This window comes from Lates calcarifer, linkage group LG19, assembly GCF_001640805.2.
Source record: "Lates calcarifer isolate ASB-BC8 linkage group LG19, TLL_Latcal_v3, whole genome shotgun sequence".
Taxonomy (NCBI): domain Eukaryota; kingdom Metazoa; phylum Chordata; class Actinopteri; family Centropomidae; genus Lates; species Lates calcarifer.
Genome location: NC_066851.1, coordinates 23,858,929 through 23,879,075, shown reverse-complemented (window position 1 = coordinate 23,879,075; position 20,147 = coordinate 23,858,929). Strand labels below are relative to the sequence as shown.

At 41.6% G+C, this 20,147-nt stretch overlaps 1 protein-coding gene across 1 annotated transcript in view; it reads right to left on the bottom strand.

Moving 5' to 3' along the window:
• Nucleotides 1-3,553: 3,553 nt before the first annotated feature.
• The window catches only part of LOC108901617 (neuronal PAS domain-containing protein 3), a 238,661-nt gene continuing 222,067 nt past the window's right edge, over nucleotides 3,554-20,147 (bottom strand). The window contains exons 10-12 of the mRNA XM_018703165.1: nucleotides 13,778-13,925; nucleotides 12,997-13,112; nucleotides 3,554-9,626 (exon numbers count right to left, since the gene is read on the bottom strand). Of these exons, the coding sequence (XP_018558681.1) occupies nucleotides 7,984-9,626; nucleotides 12,997-13,112; nucleotides 13,778-13,925 (1,907 nt within the window). The 3' untranslated portion in view covers nucleotides 3,554-7,983. The remainder of the gene's footprint in view (nucleotides 9,627-12,996; nucleotides 13,113-13,777; nucleotides 13,926-20,147) is intronic.

Below are 20,147 nucleotides of genomic sequence, written 5' to 3'. Positions count from 1 at the left end.
CCTAAAAACTTTCACCTCGACAGCCTCACCTGACTGGAGCGTACAGGCTGCACAGATAAACACAGGATGACAAAGCATTCAAAGAGTAGACAATCAAAAAACATTCATTTAAGGGATATTTTTGGGGTAAATGATTGATAAGGACAAAAATCTTTATAACAACTGTATCTGGCTGTAATGTAGTCCAGTGGATATAGAGGATATAAAGAGTGAAGAGAAATACTAAAAAGCATCTCATTCTTGCTGCAGTTGACCTCAGTCTTCCTCACTCTCTGATCGTCTTCATATTTAATAGCTTGTTCAGTTGTGAAATCATCAGCAGTAATTGACCACTGCAGCACTAACGAACATCAGACTGAATGTTGATCCTGTCGGACATTAGACAGGAGGAGGATCTGAAGGCATTTTCATGAATGCCTCTGATTTTTATGATCTCTCATTTTTTCAATAGGACAGCATTGTGAAGCATTAAAGAAAACATCCTATAAGTGTCATTATGTCAGCAAATTAAAGGATAACCTTGTCCTTCAGAGAAACATCACTCTATACCAGTACCAGACTCCACTGACAAAAACAGTGATTTTACTGGGAGCTTCTGGAATACCACTGCCTCCATCTGTTGGTTAAACTAAAACGATCTTCCGGTTTAATAAAAAGCTCTGTCTCTGTGGAATCCTCTCCATAATGTCTTAGAATAACAACCTGAGTCTGTCAGTGATAAAACAAGAACTTTATCCATTAAGTTTTGATGTTTCTTTTCAAAGATGCATTTGATTTATCAAATAATTCCACCTCTGCAATCTGTTCCTTCTCTCTCTCTGTTTGTATTTTTATTTGAGGCTTTTTACCGCCTTTGAGTCTGGCCAATAAGAACATGCATAAACACATTTAAATAATCAGGCAGTATGTCATACAACCTGGTTTCGGGTATACTGAGGCCTTTAAAAAAACACTCCAAAAGTATTCTTCCCATCTGATCTGGTTTCACTTGAGAAAACTATTCAGTATTTCATAAGAAAAAGAAAAGATTATCCTGTTAATAATCTTACAGCTGTGTAGATTTATCCTGAGATCACTGGTCCACTGAGAGTTATTCGACTCAAATTATCCCACAGTACAACATAAAACTTTAGAACAAATGCTGATCAATAAATAAATAGAATAAATCCAATATAAATTCTCTTTTAAGCAGCACAGACTCCCCGTAGGAACATTAGACTGATTTTTCATCAGGAACTTAAACGTCACGTCATGTCTCCAGTAGCGACGGTGTGTCTCCAAAATACTTCTACAGATTTTTGTGATGTTTTGACTTCTGGTGCATGTTGGGAATTAGGGAGATCAGCCCCTGTGAGAGTGCAGATGAAAAAGCAGCGAGTTTTCATCTCAAACGCTTTGTTTCATCATCCGTCCATCACGGCCCGGTGATGAAAGGCTGCTCGTTACGCCCCCGGTGAACGACTGACGCCGTCGGATCTAAATTCCACATCAGACCTCCTCACTGAGACGGACAGCCAGAGGTTATTAGAAGGAGCTTCAGGTTCGAGATCCTCAACACACACACACACACACACACACACACACACACACACACACAAACACAGACAAGCACTGCCTGTGATCTATGATTCATGTGCGCTCATTTAAAATAGTGTGAAATATTTAAAGTCGGCTGGTCGGCCTCAGAGGGTCGACTGACTGACCTCTCCGCTCTTATTACTGCACGGAGGAGGAGGAGGAGGAGGAGGAAGGGAAGAGAGAGGGAGGGAGGGGGAGGAGAGGTGATAGAAAGAAGGAACGACAAACATAATGAAAGTGAGGGAGAAGAGGCTGCAAGAAAGAAGAGATGGACAGATACAGACTTCATGACTGAACTGCCATTTTGGTTCACTTCATTATTCAGAGTACATCCACATTAAGATGGTTAAGCTTGTTAATGAGTCTTCTCCTCTCTGTTTCAGCTTCCATCCAGACTGTGTTTCTCTCCATCCTCCAAAAACAGAGTGTGTAAATCTTAGAATGCTGGCTTGGTGTTTCAACGTGGACAAGGAAAACTGAGCTAAAGATAAGACGACATGTGTCCAGCCTCTGACTTTCTCTGCAGTACAGATGAGTTTTGATGAGGCCTCTCTCCTAACGTTACCCATGATGAGATGGGTACTTCAGTATTAGCCACAAGCTTCACGGTCAGCCTGTTAGCATTAGAACTGGTATGGCGTCATCATCAGCAGATGGTTTAGGTGTTTTTCTGTTTTCCGGTGTAAATCTACTTTGTTGATATATTCAATACACACGACATCTATTGCCTGTCAGTCCGTCCTGGAAGAATTATGCTTTCCGGTTGGCCCTTTGGAACATCTCATTCTCGTTAACATGATTTGTCAGTAACACCTTGAGGCAATTTCTTGAAATTTGGCTCAAATGTTCACCAGGACTCAGGGATGGTCTGAGTCAATTTTGGTGGTTAAAGGTCAAAGGTCATGGTGATTGTAACCTCACAAATAATGCTCTCAGCATCTTGAACAAAGTATCTCAAGGCTGCCTTGAGGGAATTTCTTCAAATTTTGCTCAAAAGCTCGTTGGATTCCAGGGTAGACTGATTACAATTTGTGGTCAAAGGTCAAAGGTTAAGCTCACTGTTTAGGTTGTAAAGTTAGAGAGAGCTCCAGGTCTGGTTTGATACAGAAAAAGTCCACAGTGACTTCAGACAGATTAAGCAAAAATCCTTCTCTTTCTCTAACCCAAAGTGCCTAAATCTCGGGAGATGGGAGCCACGACACGAACCCAGGACACTGGCATCACAGTCCCACTCTTTGTACGCCCACCTCCATGAGCACCTCCCAGTGACTCTGTAATTCATTCAAAACAACACAGGGTTGGGTGGGCAGCAAACAATAAAGTGGGTAACACTATTGATTTCACCAGCAGTGAGACTCATAGGTGAAGCAAACCCCAAATCCTCCAAGAAAGTGCAATGGCTGATCAGGACACCCATGTCTGTGACCACAGTTGTATTCCACCAGTGACCAAACATGTCAAATGATAGGTCCTCCATCTGATGCAGATAAAACTTACCTGAGTGGTGGTTTGGAGGTGCGGAGGTTTCCACACAGGGAAGGAGCTTCGTTTAAAGCGCCTCAGGGCCTTCCTCACTCTGCAGAATCTCCTCTGATCTTTCCGACAAAACGCTGACAGGAAGGTCAAGAAGACGTAGTGACAAGAAAAAAAACCCATACATGTTTTAGAGGATCTACTTTATCTGACTTTCCCCTCAATATTTAATTTTGGTCCTGTCTGAAATTATTTGGAAAAGCCAGGATTATCTCTCCATGGGTTCTGGGATAATTCTGTATAAAACATGAATTAATCTCGGAACACAACCTCTTCACATGGCCCTGAGAGGAAGAAAGGAGAAAGAAAGTAAAGACAAAAGAGGCAGAAGGAAGAAGGACAGGAAATACAGTAAGCTTACTGAGATGTGGCAGCATTTGCAATATTTTGGCGAGGGGCGGGATGGCTGAATGTGTCAAACAGAAGAAATGATGCAATCTGGTAACAAATTCAAGAGAAATTTTTATTATGAATATGGCACCTGTAAGATGGTCAAAACCGGGTTACAGAAAGACAACCATGTATGTGACATGTTCCTCTGAACGGATGAGAACCTAGTAAACTTATAAAAGAACAACTGCTAAATGAAGTATGTACATTTTCGGATTTGCAGCATTATTCATGGTAAATGAACTCAAAAAGATGTATTTTGAAAATAATAATAATAATAATAATAATAATAATAATAATAATAATAAAATAAGCCAGGCACTCAAAGTTAGCATCAGTTAGTCATGTGTTTTCCCTCTTTTGCGAGGAAAAGAAAAAAACAAAAAATAGAAATGTACCATAGTTTTCTCTTTTTTAATATTTTAATTTGTTTGTATTTAGAATTTTATAACACTGTTAACATTGATAATAAGAGATTCCCTCTCTCCCGTATTTCAGCTACTTGGCACCAAGTTCCTCATAAAAGAATCTGTATAATTGTACAAGAAATAGTTAAAAACACAGACACAGTTTCTTCACAGGTAAATGAAGTGATTTTTCAATATTTGTAATTCTTAAACACTATGTATTTTTGACAGCAGCTGTGATTAAGGTTTTTAAGTTTTTAAAATCACCAGCAAAGTTTTCATTTTTCGACATAAAACACAGAAAAAACATTGAAACAGCTTGGACCGGCTGTTTGGTTTTTGTTACATGTGGGTGTATTTCCTGGTTTCGTCTGAGTTATGTGCCCCTCCCCCTCTCCAAATCCCCTTTTTCCTCTACCAAATGGGGCCCTGCCATTCATTTGTGCCCCGCCCCCCGTTTTTCACGCAAAAACCACCAAAAGTAGAAAATGCTAAAATACCAGAGGAGCACGGAAACAAAAATGCTCCCGAAATGACAAATTTAACATTCAACCACAAACGACCCACCAATCAACGGACAGATCGAGTGGCCCTGATCACATTCTCTTTATTGAACACAAAAATAAATAAATACATTGTTAAATTTCATAACCTGGGTTTGTTTTTTTTTTGTAGTTGTTTTACATGTTAATCGCAGTAACAAGACACTGATTCCTCACAGAAAGCACAGACGCTACAGATTGTTTTTCCTGATGTGAAGGGCGGGGGGATTAGAGGCCCAGGTTGGTTTGACAATACAGACTTTATTCCTCCAACAGGCCTCCATCGCGTCCCCGTTTGGGCTAGACAGACTTAAAAAAAAACAAAAACAAAACAAAACAAGAAAAAAAAAAAACACAAAAACTGCTGGACTGAAAACCACCAACCCCCCCCCAAAAAACAAAAAACCAAAACGCGGGCTCTATCACGTGAAACGCATCGGACGAACTTACTAAACATGCAGTTCAGTTTTCCAAAACACCTATAAAAATAGATTTATAGTGCGAAATATTTTTTTTCTTTTAATTTCTTTAGAAATCTTTAAAATTGTTTTTTTTATTATTATTATTATTATTATTTGTCCTGAAATTCTACTGTGATTTTTTTTCTCCCCCCTTGAACCACTTGTTTAACTTTGTTTGTCCCGTGAGAGAAGTTTGCGCAGGAAGTCAACAAGTTTCGGTGGGAACCAATGAAATACACCCAATGCACACAAGACGCCCCAAGGGACTCTGGGAAATGTTTCACAACTGAGGCTTTTATGGTTTTTTCCAGGACTACATCTACGATGCTACTTTAGGGCTTTTCCTCATCATAATTTATTCCTATATAATGTAAATATTTATTAGTTCTTTAATACTTTGTATGCAAGAGCTGGAAACTGCAATTCCCAGAATTCCTTTAGAGGCAAAAAACATGGCTCCATAAACCTTTGAGCTAGTTAAAGAATCTTTTCATCTCTGAGAGAAAAGACAGCGAGATAAAGAGGTTTGTATAAGACTACACAACAGCAAAAAGCAATAGCAGAGGGAGAAAGAGAGAGAAGGATTAGAAAACAAAATAAAAAACAAGGTTTTACAAAGACAAAAAGGAAGCAGCGAAAAAAAAGGTGGACTCTACAAATTTTTTTTTCCGTTTTTTGCAAAGGCCACCGAACACGAAATTCCACGAACCTCCACTGGTTTCACTAAGACTGCAGATAGAGGGAGACAGAGAAAGAGACGGGGAAAGAGAGAAAGAGGGTTGTCGTTTTTTTTTTCTCCTTTTTTGGGGAGGATGTCAGACATCCCATAGACCACGCCCCTCTCACTCTAAGCCCCACCCCTCCCCCTCCCCCCACACTAGAGATAGAGCACAGAGAAGACAAAGGACAAAAACAGCTACAGTAGCTCAGTATATACTGCATATAGTCAACACACACAGAGAGAGAAGTCGCCATGAAAGACTTTTTGACAGCCAGTGACACTAAACACATCGGTAACACGTTTTTACGGCTTAATCACACTGGGTAATAAGGATGACGGGATGGTAAAGACGGGGCTGTCAACTTTAAAAAGATGGACGTCGTGACAGTTTTTATACCGTTTTAATTATTACTTATTCTCATCTTTTTTTTCCTCTTTTTACCAAAAAAGTAGAAGAAAAAAAAAACGTACAAATGAACGAGAATCACAGTGCTTTTAAAACACCAAACTTGTGAGATTAACATTTCTTTTTTTTTTTTTTTGGCAAAGGAGGCTGGGGAAGAAAAAAAACACAAAACAGAAGAACAACGACAAAGACAACGTTGTTTAAAGGAATGTGATTTTTTTTTCTCTTCCTCAAAACAAATTCATATTCTTTTTTTGTAGTTATTGGATTGATTGTTTGATTGATTGATTGATTGAAAATGCATGTCTTTATTACAATCTCCTTGTTGATATGTGGTTTTTATCACAGGGTCCGGCGATGGAGATGGAAGAGAGTGGATTGTGTAGGAAAATCTTGTGGAGGTGATTCTGGTTTAGGAAGAAGAACAAGAGGAAAAAGAGGAGGAGGGAAAAAAGGAGAAAAAAGTTGTAGTAGTACAAAAATAAAACAAACAGTGATCAAACAGGAGCCGGTCGAGGTTTTCAACATTCATTTTTCAAGTTAGTGATGCTAGCTAATTAGCCTCAGTCTCACTGAGAATTAAAAGCGATTCAGTTAGAAAACACATAAAAAGAAAAACAACACTGTGTAGCCTAAAATTCAACCAATCAACTCCATGTTGCCAAGTGGAGCTTCCCCTCGTGGCCCAATCAGATTGAGCATTTTTTTTAGACAAACGAAGGAGGGACGTACAAGGTGAAACATGGAGATGATGCTGTTGATTTAGAGGTTCTTGCTGCGTTTCTGACTTTCCTGAAGGTCAGAAGAAGAAGAAAAAAGAAAAACAAAAATTGTTCCCTCTCCAAAAAAAGAAAACAATGATCAGTCCGTCAACAAGCTGTGGGTTCCTTTACAGCACCCACATCAGCCAGCTGAATCAGGGTTACTGGATGGTCGGTAGCACCATGAATCTGTAGATCGAAAGGTAGAAATATGGACAGAAAGATTCAAGATCAGGTAGTGAAAGATTAGAGCGAGAATGACAGATTGAGATAGGAAGAGATGTAAAGGAGGTTATGTTTGGTGCGAGACCTGTCGGTAAACTCCTGGGATAAAAGAGGAAGTATTAACATTCGATAATTCACAGGTCATTACCCGGTTGAAATTGCTTTTTTTGTTTTTCTTCTTAATGCTTGATTCGTAAGTTAAATCTGAGCTAGAATATTTTATAAAAAAAAGGAAGAAATGAAAGAAACTAAACTATTCCCTCAATCGAGAAACGTCCTCAAAAACCTTTTTTCAAAAGATTATTATCTCTGAGACCTTTGTTGGGCACAGGAGAGCCCCCCTCCGCTCAGTTTAAAAACGTTCTTTTCAAGCCTTGATCACATCAAGATACATATAGAGGAGCGCCATGTAGAGTTTTCTGTCCATAACAAACCCCTGTACCGTCCTCCTTTAAATACACACAATCAGCATCTTCATAAAGATGCAACAGAAACAAGTCAAATAATAAAAATTATCCCCGTCAGGCTCCAGCGGAGTCCTTAGGCAATATGAATTCTCTGTAGGCAAAAAAGGAATTCTTTACAATAAAGAATAGTCTGGTTTTTTGTTCACTTGTTCAGGAGAAAAATTGTTGCTGATTGCGAGAAACAGGAGCAAAGAGAGAGACTGAGAGAGGAGAAGAGGAGGATGAAGAGGAGAGAGAAAAAAGATAGAAAAGGGGGACATATTTGAGGGTCATTCATGTCTGTTACACAAGCTCAGTTGCTCAGATTCAAAGTGCTAGAGTACATTTGTCATCCTTTCCTGTCCTTTCTCCCCTCTCGAAAACACAGTGCTACACCGTGTTGATAAAGATAGCAAGTAAATAGTCTTTCTTTTTTTCCCTAGTGAGTAGTCTTTTAGTTTGACACAGTTGTTGATTCCGGAAACACAGTAATGCGGTCTTGAATGTTTTGCGTTAATCCTCCTTCCTCTCCAGAGTTGTCTGCGTGGTGTGGATCCCGTTGCTGTACACTGGGAACGGTAGTGTTGAGAAGAGTCCCTCTGCTGTCGTGAAAACGTTGGCTGCGGTTGGCATCTGGCCTCCTAGTGCGCCGTTCCCGCCCGTGGCTGACGGAGATCCAACAAATGGGCCAGCGGCTGCTGCTGCCGACATGTTGAGCCTGTGGACGTGGTGGTAGAGCATCTCCATGGGCGTCTTAGGGTCGAGGCCGAACCCCGAGCTGTCAACAAAGTTCATGGCAGCATTGGGAAGGAGGTTACCTTGCGCCATGGCCAGGGTGACGTCCGCTGGCGCGTACCTGATGGTTCCGGTGGTGTAGACCCGTGGAGCCGTCGTGCTGGTGGGGGCCAGGGTCCCCGTGACCCGGTGGACCAGCGGGAGCACCACGTTACCAGCCTGCAGACGTTGTAGGGCCTCAAAGTCACCAGAGTACAGCAGTGAAGAGGAAGAGGTTGATGAGGAAGAGGAGGAGGATGATGAAGAGGAGGAAGAGGAGGAGGTGGTGGGAGTGCCTTGTTGCTTGTCCCGTGGGGAGGCGGACAGAGGGGGAGACAGTGGGTCAGCAGAAGAAGCGCTGGAGGGAGGTGCTAAACTTGCAGCACTGGAAGCTGAGGACGGGGCAGAGCTTCCGTTGTAAGGAGGCTTTCTCACTCCTCCAGCTCCTCCCTCAGTTCCAGGAGGGGTTAGGACAGAGTCGGGGATGGATACCTGTAGAGAGCCTCCCTGGGGTGAGGGGAAGGTCTCGTGGGTTCCTGCAGCAGCCGGCTTGGAGGTCATGCTGTATGGAGACTCATTTCTGGAAATCTCTCTGTTGGGTGGGTAGTTCCAGATGCTGCTGTCGTTGTCAAAGTTGATTGGTTCCGCCATCTCAGTCTTGATCTTCAGGACTGAGGATGCCGCACCTGCACTGTTTGGGGAGCCAGAGGAGGTGAGGAGGTGGGAAGAGGAGGTGGACGTGGCCTGGGAGGGGTCAACCAGTGGCGTGGTGTCCCCTATGGTGACGGGGCTGGGCGTCGTTGAGGACAGACGAAGCCTCCTACTTCGCGATCCGTCCCATTTCTGCACTTTCCTCCTCTTCCGCCTCTTCTGGAGCTTGTTTCCAGCATTGGCGTTGTCGCAATCTTGCACGCCTCCATCCTCTTCCTCGTCATCATCCTCATCCTCCTCTTCTTCCTCTTCTGATGAAGACGTTTGTGAGTTGTGCAGCTGTATTTCCTCCCCCTCTCCATAGTGCTCTACTTTAATATGAAGCCCACCCAGATTACCAAGTCCTCCGATGGCGCCCAGTCCCCCTAACCCTCCCAGTCCTGCTAACCTCCCTAGCCTTCCTCCTCCCCCTCCTCCTCCTCCTCCTCCTCCTGATCCCCCCCTGGCCTCCTCCTGCTCCTCTCCGTCTCCATCTGAAGGTTCCAGGCTGTCATCGCTGTCCTGGCTCTCAGGGTTGCTCGAGCTATCACCTTCTTCCTGACGTTTCATTTCCTGTTCTGAGGAGCAATGTGATTGGCCAGGTTGCTGCTGACGCTTGCTGTCTGTCTCCGGGTCCTCGCTGTGTTCTGATTGGTGGCCCGGCTTCCCCTCGGACTTGGCGTTCTCATTGTCTATTAAGAAGGAAAAGGTAAAAGAGAGATCACGGGGGTTATTGAAGTCTAAATGGTTTATCCTGTGAAAATCTGATGAAAAATGTCAGTTAGATTTTTATATTTCTTATGCGCAAGTGGACATTTTACCTTGATGGTGTCACCAAGTATGTCACCATCTTAGCCACATGAATATCTGTACACGGCAATCTCTGTAGTTGTTGAAATATTGAGTTTGGTTCGATCCTTGCTGTTAGCGTAGCAAAAAATATTTTTATTTGCTTACTTTAAAAACAGCTTTTAAGATTATTCTGAAGAGAAAAACAAAGGCAACAGACCACATTCATTAAAACCTCTCTCCATACTTGACTAATATATTGAGGATTCGGTTTGCGAATCTCAGGTGTTGATCTCATTTTTCCAAACAGGATTTCCATGTGTTGTGTTATGTTGTGGATTCACTGATGTGTGTTCAGTATCTGTAGCTGCTGTTGTTCAGGCACGCTGGCTCTGTCCAGCCCATTACACACCCAACACACACACACTTTAAATGCTGCCAGCACACACTGAGGCCAGCGGCTGTCCAGCTGGCAGCGCTCTGACTCCCTCATGGCACCCGAAATGTCGACTCAATTGCTTTGTCTGGGGAAAACCTCGTATCTCCATTAAGTGTGCTTTCCAAGCAAAGCAGATTTATTCTCAGGCTGGAAATCAGGCAGGGTTTCGGTTTGGTTCATTGACAACATTTAGAAAATACCACATATCAGGATTTGTCAGGTATAAAACAGCACATTCCACAGCTTATTATCGTTGTGGATTGTGTTTTCACAGTCCACCGAGCTTTATCACGTTGGTGACAGGTAACTACAAATTGAAATACTGTACAATATTTTTGATTACATTATTTTAATTAATTCTTCGTATATCATGAGGGTTATTTCAGCTTGGACTTCAAGCCAGGAATGTGGATCCTGAAATTCAAGGCAGAAGGATTGTAATAAAAGATGCTATCAGTCTACATTTTGGGAATTTGAGAATCAGGAAGTTTTGACTTCTGTTTCTCTGATTTTGTTCACAACATTATTAAATATCCCTTATGTGGCTATTGAAAAAAAGATGCATAAATGAAGGATACTTGCTAATGAAAGGGGAGGGCAGTAAATCACATATTCTATCCCTGTACAATTTAAAGGATAGGGATAATTCATATTTATTACTAATCTCATGAAACTACAATGAAGTTCAAAATCTGTTCATACTTTCTGGCCTCCGCACTCTGAAGATATAAATCCTTAAAACATGTCAGAAATGTGTGGTTTCATTTTTTAAAAATAATTTGGTCACTGTAGTTGTTAGTTAAATAGGAAATGCATTTGTTGGGGACTATTTTCAGCAGTGGATTAATCCACACTTGTCTAATATCTTTGAAGTTGCCATTTCATATACCAGTGTTATACTGCAAGCATAAAAACGAATAAAAATGCATCCCTCTTTGTTTTCTGCAGCTTTACTCACGTCCTCACTGGTCCTCCGTAGACTGCATCCTAACAGAACAAAGGTCAAAGGGCAGATATTTCATTTTAGAGTATGTTGAACCTGAGCACCTCGGGCCTGTTGGAGCCCGGCTGAAGCTGGCCGCCTCCTGCAGCAGCTGGCATCAGTTTACAGCCGACAGCGTGCCAGAATCATTCTCCTCCAGCAAGAATAACAGCTGGCACTGATTCTCATCATGCCAACACAGGCTGCAGGACTTGATAATATTATGCTCAAGGTGGAGGCCCTGTATTGGTTTAAATTTAACTATACTGGCACTGTGTGAGCTTTGTCTCCTTCAGTATTGGCTGCTTCAAATGGTGGTGACATACAAAGTTAATCCTTGATTAGATCTGAATGAAGACATCAGAAACATCTAATTTAGTCCTCTCTTTGGATTCTCACATTAGGATACAGTCCCTGTTGTGTTAGTTATTGTGTTTGTAGTTGAATTATTACAGTTCTCTGTGTTATTTCCAATAATTAATCTGATAAACAGTTCAGGAATTTAAACTTTAAACAAACTTGGTGTCAAAGCTTGTTGTGCTCAGGTAACCAGTCCAGTCACCTACAGTTCAGATTGCATTTTCTCTTTCCCAGCCCCTGTAGGCAGAATTAGACAAAAGTTTTGTAATGAAAACCATCACTACTCACTCACTAGCTAACATCAGCTAGATACACTGTGTGTCGGTTAAAAACCTTTGTCTCCAGTTGACTCGATTTAAAACGCTGCAAAGAGGCCATAAATGCTTTCGACGGGCTACATACATGTGATATTAAGACTGAAGGATAAAGCTAATGGTGTGAAAATAAAGGGACAACATTGCTGGTAAGTTAGCTCCTTTACAGTATTAAAGTACAGTACAATAAGGAAAGTTATAAGATCACATTGTTATTCTGTTCTAATGTAACTGTAGGAAAATGTTCTTGGAAAAGCAACACAAAAGTGTTTTCTGCTGCCTCCACCTGTTAGTTTGTTTGTGTTATTGTGTAACTTCCAGTTGTGGAGGAAGTAATCAGATCCTTTACATAAGTAAAAGTACCACACCATAACACAAACATACTAACAGATGGAGGCAGTGGTATTCCAGCAGCTCCTGTGTTCTGCTCAATAAAATTCCTGTTTTTATTAATGGAGTCTGGCACTGATATATAGAGATGGTTCAGGTTAAACAAAAGTTTTTTTTAATGCAACATGTTACTCCACAAAACAATACACTTTGCTGATGATGTGCTCCTTTGTTTTTAAGTAGCACTAAGTTACTTCTGTTCATAGTAAGGTAGTTAGCCAGGCATGCTAAGATTTGTAGCATGCATCTGAGCAGCGTATTAGCCCCCTTTTCATTATTGGTGCTCTGTATGTTTAAATCTGCAGCATCACCTAAATTTTCTTCACAGTCAGCATGTGGTGGCACTTTGTTGTCTTTTCTGTTGTTTCGGTTCATGTTTTGGAGGCTCATGTTTCTGGCCTTTTTTGGGAGGTATTTTGTGTTGCTGTGTGAAGTTCGGAGGTATTCTGTGGCGTTCTGTAGAGTTATGCCATGTTTTATGTTGTTTTTTTGTGGTGGTTTGCAGCACTGCCAGTAAATGCTCGGTCCCTGCAGCTGTTGGCGTTCATTGCCACCCAGCCTGGCACAGACGGCACACTGGCACCAACTGATAAAATATCTTTGGCTTCTATTATTCAGGCTGTATTTCTTATTGCTGGTTATTCTACTGGTGAAGAGGTGCTTGTAAGGAATCAAACAGGTTTTATAGTGACTTCACTTTCTTCTTCTCTAAAACATTTATTTGTCACTGATCTAATCACTTGTCGATTCTTCCTTTATTTTTTCCTCACCTTCCACTTTTTCCTTACCTGAGTTTTCTTTGGACTCGGACTCAGAGTCAGAGGTTTCGGAGGATTCAGAGGTTTTCTCGGGCAGGTTTGGCAGCTGGGCGATGTCCATGGGCGTGTCTTTATACTCTGGATTACTGTGAAGTAAAACAGAAAGAACTGTATTCATTTCCTCATTCAACACCACTGAGGTGTCTCAATTAAAAGCCAGTATTCACACTACAACAGCTGAAATTCTGCAATTATTTTGAAAACACTACAAGAGATTCGACTGCTATCTTCTTAATTCAACTGTAATGTTTTGTTAACTTCATATACTGCAAATAAAACAAAGCGTTCAGCAGCAAACAGTAAGATCCTTTTTTAAACCCAAAACATCACTATATATCACTGCCATACTCTATTGACAAAAACAGAAATTTTACCAAGCAGTTCCTGCAATACCACTGCCTCCAGCTGTTAGATGTTTGTGTTACTGTGTGGTACTTTTACTTCAGTAAAGTATTTGATTACTTCTTCCAGCACTGAAAGTCACACAATAACACAAACACAGTAACAGATGGAGGCAGTGGTATTCCAGCAGCTCCTGTGTTCTGCTTGGTAAAATTCCTATTTTTCTCAATGCAGTCTGGTACTGATATATAATGATGTTCAGGTTTAAATGCATAAATGAATCCATCCTTTGTTTTAATGTGTGTTGTAATGTTTCTTCTGCTTTCTTTGTGTCATCATTCATGAATGACAGGGAGGCCTGGGGACTGAGGTTTTTGTTGCCGTGATGACGAGCAGTTGACCCTCTGACCTGAGGACGTAGTTGACCCAGATGATGTTCTTCTCGCTTGCGTTCTTGGCGTTGACAGCAATGGTGGCACTGGACTGGATCCAGATGTAACCGCCGTTCTTCTGGATCCACCGGTAGTACTTTGTCACACACTGACCCTTATTCATCACTGAGAGAGAGAGAGAGAGAGAGAGGTTTGTTATTTCATGGTGAATTTTGGTTGATATTTTGTCTTTCAAAACTGCGGGACGTCACACTGACCGAGCAGCTTGTTCATCACAGGAGAGAAAGAAAAGAGAAAACATGGACAGAGGGCGAGAGAGAGAGAAAGAGACAGACAAATAGAGTGAGAGAGAGAGAGAGGCAGTCATCAGATGTCATGTGACAGCTGGCTGAGAGCTGCTCTGTTGCTGCCGTCATTAATCAGACCAACACACACTGCCAGCCTCTGTGTGTGTGTGTCTGTGATCAGTCTGAGACAAAACACACACACTGTGACAAGATGTGGATCCTGATATGGACATGATCCGGTTTCATATTCCATAATACTCCAACTTACCATGTTAGCAGTTAGCATGCTAGCATGCCCGAGGAAGACCAGAGAGCTCAGATATTTTACTTTATTGATTTAAAGTGAGAACAGGAACAAACTCTTCAGAGCAGAGATTCAGGTACAAGCTACAAAAGCACTGAAAGCTGCTGACGATGTTATTAATAGAAAAAAATATAGAAAATCCTGCACCTCTACAGACTGTCAGAGGCTTATCTTAGATACACACAGTCTGACTGAAAAATGTCCCTGTCAAATGTAGGCCAAACTTTCTAGATATAAGCATGTCTGTGATTATTGCAGGCATATGTTACTGTCAGTGCCGTAAGTGATTCTTAATTAATATCTTAAAATAAGTGGGGCAGTCTGACTCAAAAAGACTAATTTCAAGCACTCTAGTTAAGTCTAGTGAACACAGAAGAATCCTTCCATCCAGCACTCAAAACTGGGATACTTTAGCATCTAGCATCATATTACTTCTTGTTTTTAGGGAGCTAAATTAAACCGCATGCTCTTAAAATGAGGAAACATGACAAGGACCCAAACTGCAAAAAAGGATGAGGTAAAATACAAGAAATAAACACTGAATTTGACTCAGTATGAGGTGAAACGATCTGTCCATGCTGCAAGATAGTTTCACTTGACATAGGTTGGTTCCAGGTTGGTTTGTCTGGACTGATAAAGGTGAAAACTTTTAGCCATTAAACCCCCAAAAACCTTAAGTGTTTGCATGGTTACAATAGATACCTGGGAGCTGCAGTACCTGCCATCCTCCACCAGACAGCGCTGTGTCACTGCGACAGGCAGCCCTGGCCTCTGGACGTGGCAAACCTACCTCATCCCCCCCTACCCCCCACCCCTGCTCCGCCCTGCGACGGCACGCCGGCAATAAATTTGGCTAAATTAACCACTAAATGGTTATCTCAAGCAATATGTATTGGCATTAATCAGGAGCCGCTCAAACAGAAACAGTCAGAGACGAGAAGCGAGGGCCACTAAATTCATATCCCTCTCCTCCATTTAATTACGGACACAAATAGGTTTTTCCACGACAGAGAAGAAAGAGAGAGAAAGTAGAGGGTGATTTATATAAAAAGAAGGCCAGTAATTAAAAACTATTAGAAACTAATAGCATTGTTTAAGACGACATCCCCAGGGCTGCTATAATTGACTTTGGTCGGGCGGTCGGCGCTCATTGGTTCTCTATTTGCCTATTCGAAGAGAGAGAGAGAGAGAGAGAGAGAGAGAGAGAGGGAGAGGAGGAGGGGGGGGGGTGGGGTGGAGGGGAAAATAACTTGTTTGCATGTTAAGGCAGAGATGGTGAGATCACGTCACCTTGAATGTGACCTTGCTTTGTTTGTACGGCAGAGTAAATAACGACACAATGAATGCGTGCACACACACACACACACACACACACACACACACGGTGCAGTGCTGCCTGTTCAGATGACTGCAGGTCCTCAGAGAGCGACTCAGTGTATCAGTATGTCCAATGGCAGAGGACGCACACTGTGCTGTAAACACACTGTCTCACACATGAAACCACACTGTCACTGACGCTCACTCCTCAGGACACATTTAAAACAAAGATCAAACACCAGCTAACTCTGAGCTAATGCTTCAAACATTTAAATCTAACACTAAACCCCAGATGACTTATGGGTGAGTCACCTATAGAGAGCTACAGGACTGATCCTGAAACCAGGAAGTCAGTTAGCATGTTAGCATGTTAGCTCTTCCTGTTCCCTCGTCCCAGAGTCAGTGTGTTTCTGGTTAAATGTCTGAAATAAGGTCTGTGGTTTTAACACAAGCTCAAGACATTTTCAGGTTTGATTCTCAGACATAAAATGGGTCAGTAAATCCCCCACTCCTGATGTTTGAAGCTTTTACGTGTCTTAAAAAAGGCGGTTGCTAACGAGTGTCTAAATGAGACTACAGAGGTTGTCGGGGACGTTAACATGAAAACCCATCTACTCACCAGTCCACCTTTACAGCCTCGTTGTGTTTCTACTCACGCTCTTTCAAACTCTCACTAACTTTCTAAGAAGAAAGGCTTTTGTAGAAGAGCTCAGAGCTAAATGAAATGACCAGTTGGAAGCTTAGTGGTGGAGACGTTGACGTCATGTGACCGTGGTGTAGTTGGTTTATAGCCTAACATTAGCTTCTTACTTCAAACATCAGAACAGTGGTGTTCATCTGTGAAGATGATCTGATCAACTAAACCTGAAGGATCAGAAACTTTAGCTGCTCACTGTTTATTTTTCTGGAATAATCCAAAACACTATGAAAGAATCCCACTGGCTTTTTGTGGAGGAACCAGGCTGATGCTAACTTCAGGTTGGACTACAGAAACACATCATCACTGCACCACAACATTAACCTGCATGTCTTTTGTCTCACAGATCGACCCCAGAACCTGAACTCATGAAACAATCAGTATACAAGAGGCCTTGGTATATTTTTCCTGCAGTGCACAACAGTGACGTGAGATAAAAACATTTTAGCTTGGCATCAGAGTGTGCAGCGATGGTGGCCAGGGAAGGAGAAAAATCAAAACAGCCAACTGGACTTGGTGGAGACGAGTGACCGAGGCCAACGCAAGTCTGAGATGGCACAAAAAATATTTCTGACGCTGGGCTCCAGAACTGCAGTCCTCTCTCTCTCTCTCCATCTTGCAGGTGAGGTTTACGTTTTAACCCTCTCTGATCGGCCACTAATGAAGGAGAGGAGAGGAAGAGAGAGAAAGAGAGAGGGGGAGAGAGGGAGTGCTGGAGGCTTGCCTGAGGCTGCAGGGGAGAGACCAACAGATTAAAGGAGTTATATTCCCTTTTAAAGTCTCTCACCCTCTTTTTTTTCCTCTTCTTCTCCTCCATTGCTCTCTTCTCTCTCTTTCTCTCTCTCGGTCAATGTCACAATTTTGACGTTGTCTTTCCCTCGCTCACATTTTTTTTGTTTTATTCACTCCATCTTCCTCCCCTTACACTCCTTCTGTTTCCATCTGTTAATCTGTAGGACTTCCTCTTTACGTCTTGCCTACCTTTCTGATCACCTTTACCTCATTTACCTTGTGCGAGAGTGCGTCACATTAACCTACAGGTAATTTACAGCTGCTGTCTGGAAACGACTGTCAGAGGATGGAGGGATGAAGACCTTCTGTTATGCGTGAGACTCGATGTATTTCAGTTGTCTCTGTGCGACTATGTGGCCTTTATATTTTGACTGTTATCTGCAGGACGGATCATCCCTCTGCTGCCCCCTGCTGGCTGACTGCAGAACAGCTCAAAACTTCGCCCACTTCAGTATACTGTAAGTCCATTGGACCCAAGCTAGCATTCTGTAAACTGAAACAATAACAAAAGACATAGTTTAATGACACTGTGAAGAAGCATGGGATCATGGGAGATGTTGTCTTCTCCACTGTGAAGTCTCTCGTTAAGGATTCCTTCAGTGTAAATCGTTCAGGAGGTTTTTACCAGGAGCCAGAACAAACAGTCCGAGTGATTAAATTAATAAAAGCATTGAATAAAGTAGTTTCATCTCAAAAAGTCTGTGTTTCTCTGATGCTGTGCAGCGGACACAAGCTTCTCTGACTAAAATTCTTCATCTGGTTAAAACATAAAGCTAAAAACATCCAAGATTTAAAACGTGTATCATAAAAATTTGGCTTTGACAGGTGATCACAATCAAACAAATTGTTACCCTTGACTAAAAATATTAATTCCTCTTAGTACACAACTCAACAAAATATATGTAAGTCTAGTTTTTTTAAATGTGGAAAAATGACATATTATTCATGTTATTAAAGCCTAAATGTTCACAAACCTTAGAAACCACAGAAAAAAGACTAGACAGAAGAACAAGCTGCTCTGCCAATGGAAAATTTATTACAGAGCTGACTCCTTCCAAGCGCCGAAGCATCGCCTGTTGCCGTGGTAATTAATATTATATATATGCATTACCACAAAAATCCCAAATAGCCAATGAAATAACAAACAGTAATCCAACATTATCCATTCTAATTATTATTAGTTACAAGGACATTTAATCACAATCACTGACTCTGGGACGGTGACATCTGACCATGTGACAGGCTCACAAGTTACAACTACACTGCAAGGTGTGGACAAGTCAAACGTCTGGAATAACCTCCAAATCAGAGAAAATTTTCTTCAGAAAGTTGAGTAACAGCCGAGCCGACTGCAGCGGCTGATTATTATTCATCAGTTCATCCATTCCTGTCTCACTACAAACACACACTAAACATAATTATAACAGAAAACTACATCTAAAGTGTCCAAGTGTCTTTTAGATTTTACACACCAACCCTCTGGTTCCTCTGTGACCAACTGGACTCAGTTTTTCTATATGATAAAGGATTATCATTATTGTTGATATTTCAGGTGCTCTCAACTTTCAGTCTCTAAATAAAGTGGTTTAGATCGTCTGACGACGTGTTGGACTGCCTGTGTTTCTGACCTGTCACACATCTTTCAGTGATGTTGACACAACAATAAAAAATAAAACCCAAGCTGCAATCATATGTCAAATTTTCTACTTGAACAGAGAACAACAAATAGTCGGAAAGTCACAGAAAAGTCAGTGAGTGACGTCTCTGTCACTTTGTCCAGTGTTTTCTAGTGTTTGTTTGTCTCAGGTCATTCAGGTTGGCCATGTTTCTCACTTGTCCCAAAAGGCTTACGGTTTTTTTTTTTTAATGTGTGTGTGTGTCTACAGACAGATAAAAAAACACCTTTGTGTGTGCGTGTGTGTGAGTGTTTGTGTGCATGTGGATTCATTAAAAGCAGTGTTAGTCCAGAGAGACGAGCTCTGCTAAAACGCCTGCAGGCTTAAATCCACAGAGGTTTCACTTCTGTGCAAGTCTCTTGCTCTCACTCTTTTTATTTTCCACTGCATTTGAATGTCTCTCAACCCTCTCTCTCTCTCTGAAACATCCTGTCTGTCTCTTTTCTGGTTTCTTCTCCGTTGGTAATTCTGTCTTTTCTCCCTCTCTGCCTGTCCAGATGTCTCTCTCTTTTCCCTGTTTTCATGTGTTTTGCTCTAAAACCCCCCCCCCCAAATATTCTTCTTTTCTTCAGAATCATTCCTCCTCCTCCTCTCTCTCCTTTTTTTTATTAAGAGTTTTCCTCATGTCCATCAACTCCCTCCACTCTCCTTTTTTGTGTGCAGATGAATGTATATTATTCTGTTGTTTCTTTCCTTTTTTCACTCCCTCGCTATTATTCTACTCTCTCCTCTCTCCTGTTGAAAAAAATCAGTCACTCTCATTCACTTTTGTTCATAACTGTGAACTTTTGCAGTTGGAGTGACCTGCTGGCCGAGCAGTTAGCAAGTGTACTGCGTGGGCGTAAAGATGCCCTCAGCAATGAGTCCTCGGTTCGGACCATTTTCTGCGTGTCATTCCTCTAATAAAGGCATTTAAACGTCTCTCTATTGGGTTCTACTTGCTTTCATGTCCCAAGCTGAGTAAGCGTCTTGTTCCCCTGAGATCAACTTTCTTTCTACTCAATTTTCTAATGAAAATAATCTGTCTTCTATTTTCTCTCTTCCTTTTCAAGTCATCCTCTCTTTTCTGCAAAAATCTCCCCCTTTTCCCTCCTTGTCTTTCCAAAAAGAGCTTTACCTCATTTCTCTCTTTTCTCCACCTTACGATGCATCTTCTGATCCCTCGTTCTTTGTGAAAAGTTGGGTATTTTCGTCTATTCCTGCCTTTTTTTCTTTTTAAAACAAAAGTCATGAAACATCTTGTCTACCTTTCTCCTTGAGAAAATGAGCATTTTGTCTTCTGTTCTTTCTTTCCTCTATCTGCAAATCACTCGT